Genomic DNA, 12,547 nt, shown 5'->3' with positions numbered 1-12,547 from the left:
CGTAACTCATCTCCGTTAATGCAGATTTTACTAAGTATCAGCAATAAAATTATTAAAGTTTGTCCTCATACTTATAATATTTGCATGTAAAAATGAAAAGGATCGCCCAGTAACGACTAAATCATAGAAATTAGCTAGTTCATTTTTATATGATTTTGACATTTTTTATAAAATTAAGTGTGACTTTTTTAAAACAAAATCTTTTGATTTGAAATCATTTAGCTTTTGTAATCTTTACTTTACAAAGTAAAAAGTCATACACATGCTCAACAGTAAAGCACGCACAGTCGTGCAGAGTGCTGGGCACACAGAGTAATAAGTGAAACCTCTTTACTGCTCGGATGACAGCCAGACTGAGAAGTCTCAATACCTGAAATGTACCATTTCAAAACAATCATATCTACCAGCGTTTATGTAATGACCTTTATAGTTTTTAGTGTTACAGCAGAGAAAAGCTGAGATTAGTCCAAAAAATGAGCAAGGGGATGTACTTTTTCTGTTGTACCTCCCCAGTGAGTTGTTACCTGGCCTACACATTCCTCTTCCCTACGCTTTGATTTAATCTGACTCTTTTCTAAACCAATGGCTTATAAAGATTGGTAGAAAACAACAACAAAATTTGTTTATACTATTATTTATTTGCATCTAAAATAAAATACCTTTGGAAGACAAGAAGCATCTGGAGGTAAAGCTGTGTCTGCAGCACCATTGCTGTCTCTATCTACGTCCACACAAAGTGTCAGCTGAGCAACTTCTTTCTCCTGGAACTTTGTTCTCTTTCCCAGAGCACCTAATCACCAAATACAAAACCACTATATAAAACTTTATCTTATGTAGAATTTGATTTATTGTTGATTTGATATTTACTAATTTTATCAATTACCTGCCTAATAATATTAGTGCATTATCATTTCATTTTTTAATCCCTTCTCAATTATCAAGCCTTGCATGTCTTGAACCATTTGTGTTATCCAAAGGAAACTAAACAGTGAAAATTACAATGGTGATAGAGATCTTTCCAATGATACCATACATACCTGACAATTCAGATTGTAACTGAAAGACCAACCAAACCACAAACTACATACAGTACTTCCAACAATACCGCAAACAACATGACATATGATTTTGTTGTAATTAAAACCACCTCCTACCCAAACATTCCCAGTTTTCAACTCTCACCAATCTTTTACATTATATGATATTAATAAGTATAATCAGTGAATGTTACAATGCTTATTAAAATCTTTATAACGTATCCCGCATGCCTTGATTCTGAAAATTCCAATTTTAAGGAACCAATCTTAATAGAAACAATGGTAGTTTATTGTAACAATTTTTATGAACACATTGGCCATAAGAAAGATTGATGTTTCTTCTAAGCGTAAAGATCAAATCAATAACACACAAAAACTATTTTCATTAAATCTAAATAAAATTTCTAAAAACACAATGCTATTTTTGTAGCAATGCTCCAGGATTCCAGCAGTCGAGACTGTGAAAGTGTCAGATTTCAGACACTGGACTGAGCTGGATTGAATTAACCCTGCTTACCATACCTATCTTGTGTGTTGAAATATAAATGAGTATATTTAGTTTCACTACTAAAGTGTTAAGAAGGCTTTAGTGTTGATCCTGTAGATATAATTAATCTAATAGTACGCTTTGCCAGAACACATAGAAAGTCCAGATGTTATAGCCTGTCAGTTCAAACATATGAGCTTTCCATACAATTTTACAAAGAATAATGTTGAGTGGTTACCGCAAACGTAAACAAGTAAGATTGGTTTATGTTGTGTATTTTAAACTGTGAATTGTGTTTTGTTTTTTCTACATTTGGGATCTCCAGTGACTACAATGTACTCACCAACAAGACTAACACTCAATCCGAGTTGCTTGTGAGCTGCCTTTACTGCTTCGCCTGCGTTGCTGACATGACTGTAGTGGAACCAAAGACTGGCTGCTTCCAGTTGTAACTGGGCTGAGAGGGCAGACGATGTGACCACGCTCTCACACTCACTCAGCTGTTGTAGCAAGTCCTTTAACTGGCTGTAGATGATGGGAGACCGTTCCTCCAACACCTGCTGGTGTATCATCAAACATCGCAGACGCCACCATTTTGCACTCACCTACACACACATTCAACTTTATAATACTGGAGGTCTTCTCATATTAAATGGAGTGTTCAAAACAGAGACCAATAATAGACTGATAATTGTATGTTAAAATTTGAGACCAGCGAGAACAGTCCAACAATTATTTACTCTAACGGATCTATTCTGTAAACAAGCTGCGGAGTGAAGATGGGTTGGAAAAAGCAAAGTGGTGTGGGGGAAGGTGGGGACAAGGAAGTACAGGGTACAGGGGACGGCACAGCGGACCACAATATAGACTGGGCTATCAACACTATAATAACTTGGCTGACACTAAGTCAGCACACTTTTCCCATATGGACTGGTCTACCTCTATTATTGGGCCTCTGGTCTGAAAGTAGTTAAAATAAGACTTTTTATCACGGAATGCACTTCATGGATGCTACCACTCCCCTAAGTTGGACACAAACATTCCGTTATGCATCATTGCCTGAGTGTTAAATACCCAGATTGCCATCAATAAAATATATTAATTTTTTTAAATAGAGTTTAGAAAGTATTTATTCAATTAAACAACCAGCTTAATTAATAAATCACCATTTCAAATATAAAGGGCACGTTTTCTTCACAATCTTAAATTATGTAATGATTGTCTTACAAGCTTTTTTCATGATTCTACAGAACATCTTAATATGCAAAATTGTCAATCATTGTCAGTCATAATGTGGTCTTAACAAAACATGTAAAACAAATGATAAGGCTTCACAATATAGGTGCACTACACTAAATGTGCTATATACATCAAAGCACGTCAATAACTGTGTATATAGCATGTTGGTGTAGTGTGCATGTAGTTGTTGTGAAAACTTATTGTTTGTGTTACTTTTCACAGCTATGAATCTCAGTTACATGCTTGAATTTCTTTGGTGCACAATTTGTTCTGTTGTCAAAATATTTTGACTTTGATTAGTCAACCACAATATATTGATTTGTGCTTATAAATGATATATTTTGTTTTTTACTCCTAAAGAAGAGGATAGATCCAAACCTTTAATCACAGTGTTCTATTCCTGTAATGTATAACAATGCAAATGTTCAAATCCTGTTATCCTTTTAGGTAAATCACATTACAGTAATAATTATATTTTATAAAGCAATCATATCAAAACTTACAATTTCCTCAAAGGAAGCATTTAAGACAGCTCGAGCCACAAGTAACAGTTCCAAGTTCTGGATGTTTGGTGAAATGGCCTCTCCATCTAACACAAGTTCTGTAGATAGTTTGTCCATCCATTCACTCTCTGAACAATCATCTCCATTGACTAGAGACTTCCTCAAGAATTGAAGGGGAGGACTGAAAAAAATATGACATAAAGATTACATTAGTTGAATTATATGAGTAAATCCTGTGATTAAAAATTGAATAGAATAGTGTGAAATAAACTACCAATAGGTACATATTTTTGTTCGAATTAGCATTTTATATTTTATTCTGTGTGATTGCTACCTGTAGACACTACATCATGTTTGTATAGAATTGTCACTTAATCCAATAAATACATAATAAAATATTAAACATAAACAATCACAAGTATAGATAACATTCTTATTCAATAACACTGGCAGAATGTGCAGTAACCATCAGTTGCATGTTCATACACCTTCATAATGGCTTCCCTACAAACAGCTCTAACCTGTGACAGGGAAATGCATGTTTATCACGGCTTCTAGTGTTACAATGATGGGTTGAGCCAAGAGTAGATAGTTGGCTGCTGATTTGTTTTATATAAAGCACTATTTCATATATACATTGACCAAAAACAGTTAGGATCTCCAATTCTGAAAAATGGCCCTTTACAGAATATAATCAATGTAAATTGAGTATAATTATTGTGATTAGTTTTTTTATAAAACAAGTATTTCATTTAACAAACTGTGCGATGTGGCACCATAGACAACAAGTCCTTAAGTTATATGTGAGTGAATTAAGTAGAAATAAATAATTCTCAAGGTTATTTTACTACACATTTTTGACATCTGTCTCAATGCATACAGACTAAAATTTATATTTTTACAGACACAGATGACATGAAGATTAAAACTTAGTGAACTTGAAAACTTTACCACTCAGGACCTTTCTGAAAAAACAGCCTCAGGCTTCAAAGTCCAAAAGATTACTCAGCTCAGTGATTTGAGTAAATACCACCAGCGTATCCCTGCTTGTGATAGGAGATATGATTATTTACAAATTTAAACTTGAATGCTATCTCTGTACAAAACCTAAATAGATAAAAATTTCTTACTGGTTTTACAATTAATTTGTGCCTCATGTTAGAGCACATTGGGTTGAAAAAGGGTTACTACAGAAAGCACAATTGCTTATAGACAATTCCCCAATACACCCTATTTGTGAACTCAAAAGTGACATTGCCTCTTTCTTCAAGAAAACATAACTCCATTTATATATCACTGTTCTGCAGTTGAACAATTTTATACATTTAATTATATTTATTGAGTTCTGTTACTGAATTTTTTTGTTTAAAGTTTTATAATCCTGTTATTGAATTTAGAAGTTTATTATTTGTTATTATTGTTGATATTTATTGCTGTTATGAATTTAGATGTTTACTGTTAGTTATTGTTGTTGTTCATTGTCATTATTATTATTGATCTTCATTGTTGTTATGCATTTAGATGTTTTTTGATGGTTATTGTTTGTTGTTATTTATTTATTTATTTTATTTATTAAGCAATAACTTAAACATACGGGTGTACACTCATTATTAGTTATCATTATTAGCAGTGGCGTCGGGCCGGGGGGGCACGGGGAGGCACGTGCCCCCCCCCCAACATTATGCAAAAAAAGAAAAAAATAATATAAATTATCTTTAAATTACGTTATATGTATACACTAAAAGTTACGAATGAATAAACTAAATATAGATCCCCCGTTAGTCTATTTTTCTGTATGCATCTAAATTTGATTCTGTGTGTGTAAAGTATGCGCGTGTTACAACTAAATTTACAAGTGCCGGTGAGCCCAACTCTGGCCGGTTGCCGCCCGAGCTGGAGCAGCCGATCGAATGCACCCGAGCCCAGCCGACGCCGGCCGAGGGCCTCCGAGCATTGACGACGCCTGGCGGAGGGATATCATACCAGCTCAGTGCGCGTGTGTGTTGTGTTGTGTAGGTGGTCGCCACGTTTTATTCGTTCAATAAGCTTATTGTTACTAGCTGAGCTGCTATTGTTTGTGTAATTTTTGCGGATGTTCGTTTGTTATCATGTCTAAGAAACAGTCCTCTGTACTAACATTCTTTAAAAAACTTGGGAAATTCAAGTGAAAGTGTAAATGAAGATAGACATTTAGCGGGAAGTAGCACTGGAGGTAGCGTTGGTGATGAATCGCCATCTTGTTTACGCCCAGATCGTGATGCTACATTCCAGGGCGAAAGTAGAGATCCTTCATTGGGAGTACAAAGTGCAGATATTGCAAAAGGAGCATTTCAGCCTGTTGATTGTTTTAAGGTAAGCAAGATTCAATCCAAATCGAGGCAGTTCAAAGAATCCTGGTACAGTGAATTTAATTGGGTCGAATATAGCCCCATTAAAGACGCTGCATTTTGTTACCCATGCCGACTATTTTGTCAACATAAGTCTGGTCGCGGGGAGGAGTCATTCACTAAACTGGGCATTGAACAATTGGAAGAAAGCTTTGGAAAAATTCAGGAAACCATGAGAATAGTGAAATGCATCAAAAATCTAAACAGTTTCTCAATGAGTATAGAAAAGCAGGAAGCACGGTAGCAGATTCGTTGTCCTCGGGCACATACTAAAATGGTTGAGATGAATAGGAGGGTATTTAAAATTCATAAACATCCTATCCTTGGAAAACAGAATCTTGCCTTAAGAGGACATGATGAGAGTACTGCTTCATTTAACAGGGGGAACTTTATAGAACTGCTACAACTGAGATCTACTCAAATGGAGGAAGGAATCCAAAACATTAATGAAATCCCCAGTCCATTCATACAAAAGTGCCCAGGTACAAAAATGAGATAATAGATTGCATAAAAAGTGAAATGCTTCAACAAATTGTCCAAGAGGTGAGTGAGGCTTTGGCCTACTCAATTATTTGTGATGAAACTACGGATATTTCAACCCGTGAACAGCTTAGCATTTGCATTCGATACATTACTAAAATAGATGGACACATTAAAATCAATGAAAGGTTTTTGGGCTTCGTTGATGTGTCAGACACTACTGGTGAAAATTTACATCACACTATTAAACAGTATCTGCAGCAGTTGGGTATAAGCTTAAATAAAATGCACGGCCAGGCATATGATGGAGCTAGTAACATGAGCGGCAAATTCAAAGGTGTTGCCTCAAGGTTCCAAGAAGAAGAGCCTAAAGCTTTGTACACACACTGCCATGCCCACTTGCTTGATCTGGCTGTTCAGAGATTTTGTGAAGAAATAAGACAGCTTCGGAATTGCTTATCCATAGTAAATCACCTGTATAACTTAATTAATGCATCAGCTAACAGGTTTTTCAATATTTGAATCAATATGTAAGCAAAGCGGAGAAACAAAAATGAAAAGACTGGTGAGCTTGTCTCGAACTAGATGGACAGTTCGACACAAAGCAATCCATGTAATTCTAGAGCAGCTCCCTGAAGTGTACGAAACTTTGGAAGTTATTGCAAACGATGTATCAAATCGTAAAATTGCAGCCGAAGCTGATGGTCTAGCCAAACAAATCAGCACATTTGAATTTGTATTCAGTTTAAAACTATTGCACAGCGTTTTGAGTCAGACTGATATACTCTCCAAAGAACTGCAGAGTGAAATCTCTTGACATTTCTAAGGTTTTTGCAAAAGTTGAAATCAGTCATTGACTGTTTAAAACTGGACAGAAATGATGATGGCTTTATTCAGATGTGGAATGAGTCAGAAGAACAGTGTAACAAATATGGTTATGAAAGGTTTGTCAGTTGAAAGGCCTTCACTACCACGCAAACGGAAGATTCCGAAAAAACTTGAAGCTAGTAGTTAGCTCTTCAGATGCTGCATTTCATCAATCACCTGAACCTGAACCTGAACAGATGTTCAAGACTGGCATTTACTTTGCTGCTTTAGACACAGTAATTGTAAACCTGCAATCTCGTTTTTCCAAGAACGATTATGATAAAATCAACTGCATTGCCCAGTTTACTATTTAATTGGACCGAAATTGACAACAACGCTGTTATGGCAATCCAAAAGTTTTTATAACTTGTCTTTAAGTTTCTCTGTACATCTTAAGTTTTTTCACTGTTATACAATTTTGTCAAAACAGACAAAGCAACCACAAGAATAAACGTTCCAAGAGTTGGCTGATTTTTTTATTGAGAATGATCTTCAAGCCAGTGCACCAGATGTTTGGCAGCTACTAGAAATATCACTTTCGTGGCCTATCACAACAGCAAGCGCAGAAAGATCGTTTTCTACACTACGAAGGCTAAAGACATTTCTTCGAAGCACCATGACAGAAGACCGCTTAAGTGGGCTTGCCCTGATGTCTATTGAGCAAGAATTGACATCTGAATACATGAAAGATAAAAAACTAGATCTGTTAGTTGACAGATTTTCAAATCTAGCCGATAGGAGGCTAATGCTTCATTAGAAGTAACGAAAATTGGTTCGTTGAAAACCATTTACTGTAGTTCTGTTCACCTTAAAACTTTGTCTTGTACACAAATTTGTTTTTGTGTTATAAATGTCCTTGCAGCAGTTATGTCTTGAATAGAATAAACTTGTATAATTTGAAATTGAGTCTTTTTACAATCCATCAATATAGTAAAAATTGATTTAAAAACCAATGTTTAACAAAAATACACATATACTTTACTTTAGTTCTTAAGTGGTAGTTTTCAAAAAAGTTTCCACGGGACCCACCCCCCCCCCCCCGGAGACCCCGTGCCCCCCCCCAAATTATTAGGTTCACGCTACGCCTATGATTATTAGTTATAAAAAGTAATTTCATTCTAGAGTAGACTTTTCCTGGGAGTATTGCACTGTATAGTAGCCGTATGAAAAAAAGTGTATTAAAGATGCTTGTTTTTTCAGAATCCCACACGTCCTGTGTCAGGTACATGGGATCATGTATCAAATAAAAAAACTGTTACTAAATAAACATATTTGAACTGTTTACTGTGAACATCCCATGGACAAGGGCATAATCAAAAACCGTCTCGAATAACCAATGCCCATTACTACAGATATCAAATTCAAGAAGAATAAGTACACAAGTTTAATTTATTTTTCCCAAATTGAGTGTAAAATCTATCTTCAAACTAAAAAGTTAAGGTTAATGTTGTAAAAGTACTACAATGATTATTACTAATCAATCTATTCATCCAGCTGTCACAATCGGTCCTGGCGATGATGGTTAATCGTTTCACTCAAAACTTACCTGTATTTCATGTGCAAACTAAATGTAACTGTAAATAGATTACAGAAACATGTTACCTACCTGGCTAATAGGTAAACCAGTCATTAGATCCTCTTAGTTGAGTATCTGTTTCCCCTAGTTCTCTCTGCTGTACAAGGACAAAAATGAGAACTAACTAAACATACTCACTTGTATTTTATACAATCTGGAGGGCCCGTCCAATTCACTTGCACAAATAACTGTAAACTTGAAACTCCAAGACAAAGCACTTCGTAATGTCTGTAACAAATTTAAAACATTTATTTTCAAACTAACCACTTACAATTTTACTTTAAATGTATCACCATGTCTAGGATTAGAGGTATAATGTAGTTCAGTAATTTTCTTCTGTGATTAACGTCTTAAATAAAAAATCTATAAGTACAAATAAACCAAAAATGTATAAATATTAATAACTATGATACTTTAAGTGATATAAAGGAATGATTTAATGAAAGTTGCTTTAGCCCTTTATTTTTGGTGATTGTCTCGGTCAGCAAACTCATTACGCTGGCAGTTTTTTTAAATAAAGGCCACATTTTTGTATAGATGTCATCTATTGGTGGAAATCGGAACTATTTTATTAAGCTTTTGGTCTTACTAGAAAATAAGATTCTATATTTTTTCATTACTACTGTTTTCTCATTATTCCGTTGGTTTTCTTTTAACGAATAAAATGATAATATGTCCGTTTAGAAGTATGCTTCTTAATTAATAACCATAATCAAAGAACTATATGTAGTCATAGGAGAAGGTCGCAAAATCTACTATTCAATACTATAAATTCAATAATCCACAGACCAAACTACAAGTTACAAATACTTGTCATGAACTAGAATTAGTCTACTTCTGCTGTAACTGTATTAGTTATGGGTGACAGGGATCTTTCTCCCCTTTCTGCATTATTGGTGTAAGTTGTCTCAAGAATTATCGTGGCTTGGAACACCAGCATTTTCCAAACAATGATTATAACAGCAGTTTTCATCTAACTAGGCTTGATGAAGTGAGGCTTTTACCTCAGCAATTACTTTGTCAATAAGGGTGATGTTCGTGAAAATGAGGAAATTGAACAGACATCCTTAACAACTAAAGTTTTTAAATATCGAAAAATTTATTACAAATCAAATAAAAATCAACATTACATGATAGTATTAAAATCTTACTAAACTTTCAGTGAAAAATACAAACTATTTAATGCTTAATAACTTTATTACATGTCTTTAAATACCACTATGTATTTTTAGTACTAAAAACATTGTAAATGAAAAGATTTAAGTCTTCACTACATAAACAACAATATAATATTTCCTTGTTCCTTATGCAAACATAATTGATTTCTAATTATGTTTTATCTTCATGACTTCTTAAAACAATATTATTACAAAATTGTTAAGAATAACCATATTGACAACAGAGTTGATGAAAAACTTAATTTGTTTCTTATATATTCAGCAAGAAGTACAATTCCTATTAAGAAATAGATAGTTTTACTCACTTAGTCTTGTCTCCTTGAGAATTGAGATATTCTTGAATATTTCCTTTTAGGTCTTCTTCAAAAGAATTTTTCAGTTTAGTGGATGACAAAATATCTTGACACAGAGATCCATTGAGGTTTGCTATGAAGTTTCCATGAAGCAAATTTGATATTATTTCACTGGAAATGCCTGGAAAAGTTAAATATGACACATGAATTATACATAGTTTCAATAATAATTAAATGATAATGGCTATCTTATTTTTAAAACCAAGTTGGGGCTTCAAGATAGTAGTTCTTACATTTAATCTCCATTTGAATAAATCATTGAAATATAGGAAGAGTTGTCCAATACATCTCATTTTCATTGGAACTTTTAAAGATAGGTCTAGTTGAAACCATTGGACAACAAAGAAATCTCTCAAGCAACTTGGAGTGATGTCATCATTCATATAGGTCATAGTACATGATAAAGATCATCATTTAATACACCATCTACAGTGGTATCAGGTACTAAAAACCTGATCATTCAAAAAGTTTTCTCAAGATTTATTAGGTGGTCTATCTTTCAAAAGTCTTAGTAACCATTACTCATTGAATAGTCCTCAAAGACAGTAAGACAATAACAAATTTAAAGAGAGAGAGATTTTAAGTTGGGAGAGTTACTTTAGTTAAAAACTATACTAAAGCAATAAAACTTAAAATAAAAGTTAGACTGTTGAATAAAGTATTTTTAAAACACATCAGTTAACCTGTTAACAGTAACATACAATTATGTATAATTTTAAGTGTCTTTGTTTTGTGGTTTGTTAATAACGCAAATCACTTATGAGCTATTTCAAATATGAGTTGCTACAGATTATATGACCAGTAAAGAAAAGTATTCAAAAATAAAAAGCATTTTGTTCTCCTTACAACATTACATAAACAGTATCTATTATTATTATTATTATTATTATTATGTACCCTGGCACCTGTTTTCAAGTGCTTGTCAATACACATTTCCAAATTTGTTTTTCACAACTTTTATTAGGATCCAATAATAGTAATTTACTGTCCCAACTAAAGACTCACATGTTTGGTCATATATCAATGTATATGTTAGGAATAAAACTTTTTTTCACAAAAACTAATGCTAACTTATTTAAAATGTTATATACCAATTATTAAAATTGTTATATAACATATTTACTCGCTGAAAGCTCATTTTTTCTCCAACCATCTTGATATATAAAATTAAATATTTAAGTAGATCTTTTAATGGAACATCAAAGATATACTGTAAATGCATATTTTACATTTTTATTTTATTATTATTAAGTATTTGATAGTTGTTTGTTTTTGACAAAACTTAGGACTGTGAGGGCAAAATGCTATTTGATAGTTGTGATATTATTTTTTTTTTTTTTTTTTTTTTTTTTTTTTTTTTTTTTCCTTTGGGATATTGGGGTGGATTCCTAGATCCTCACACGTCAACCTGAGCTTATTGTGTGCCCCTTTGATGTTAGAGGGGTAAGCCTATCTTCGTGCCCTTAATTAGGCTAAGAAGCTTTTCCCCGATACTAGCATCTGGTTCGTCGCCTGGTTGTTTATCACCGAAAAGAGCCCTTCTCCTTGCTCCCAGTCTCTCACAGTCCAGTATTATGTGTTTTGCAGTCTCTTCAGACTTATTGCAGAGTCTACACTCCGAGTCCTCATTTCGTAAACCTAGAGTGTTTAGGTGTTTCCTGAAGTGGCCGTGTCCAGTGATCAAGGCAATCACTTGCTTAACCCGATCCCTCCCCAGCCCCATCAGCCATCTGGTGAATCCGGAGCTAGAATCGGCAAGCAGTCTTTTGCCGAGTGCTTGTCCTTGGTGACTCTGCCACCGCAAGCGGTGTGTCTTCCTGGACCATTTGTTTATACTTTGATAAGCGGCTGACTTGCTTATACCACAACTCGGTTCTGGACCGGTGTATGGCATGCTTGCTCCGCTTTTGGCAAGCCTGTCGGCGCATTCGTTGCCACCTATGCCTGTGTGGCCCGGTACCCAACCAAGACGCACACAGTTGCGTGATCCAAGCTTGCAGAGAGTGTTAAAGCACTCCCACACAAGCTTGGATGAAATGCTGTTGGAGTCAAGAGCTTTAAGAGCTGCCTGACTGTCTGACATTATACAGATGTTCATTTCCTGGTACCTTCTGGTGAGGCCTAGGTTGGCACAGGCTAGGATACCATAGATTTCGGCTTGAAATATGGAGCAGTTCCGACTCAAACTGCCGCTAAGGGCAGTTCTAGGGGATTGACTAAACACTCCATATCCAGTTCTACCCTTAATAAGCGAGCCATCCGTGTACCAGACAAAGCTCTTTCTTATTGTTGGGATGTTATCTTGCGATTTCCACTCATCTCTGGAGTAGAAGTCAACAGAGAATGGCTTATTGAATACGAACTCCGTTCTCATTGTGTCGGAGACCATTTCGAGAATAGCGCTTGGGTTTACAGCTTCAGTGATGGCGCCATGGTAAGT

General features: G+C 34.8%; 1 protein-coding gene across 1 annotated transcript in view; it reads right to left on the bottom strand.

Annotated features, from left to right (window-relative positions):
- Positions 1–12,547, bottom strand: part of LOC124357182 (tetratricopeptide repeat protein 27) — a 51,971-nt gene that overhangs the window by 36,893 nt on the left and 2,531 nt on the right. The window contains exons 2-6 of the mRNA XM_046808702.1: positions 10,060–10,228; positions 8,715–8,804; positions 3,267–3,447; positions 1,868–2,129; positions 660–790 (exon numbers count right to left, since the gene is read on the bottom strand). Of these exons, the coding sequence (XP_046664658.1) occupies positions 660–790; positions 1,868–2,129; positions 3,267–3,447; positions 8,715–8,804; positions 10,060–10,228 (833 nt within the window). The remainder of the gene's footprint in view (positions 1–659; positions 791–1,867; positions 2,130–3,266; positions 3,448–8,714; positions 8,805–10,059; positions 10,229–12,547) is intronic.

Source organism: Homalodisca vitripennis, chromosome 3, assembly GCF_021130785.1.
Source record: "Homalodisca vitripennis isolate AUS2020 chromosome 3, UT_GWSS_2.1, whole genome shotgun sequence".
NCBI lineage: Eukaryota > Metazoa > Arthropoda > Insecta > Hemiptera > Cicadellidae > Homalodisca > Homalodisca vitripennis.
This window is presented reverse-complemented; position numbering and strand designations above follow the sequence as displayed.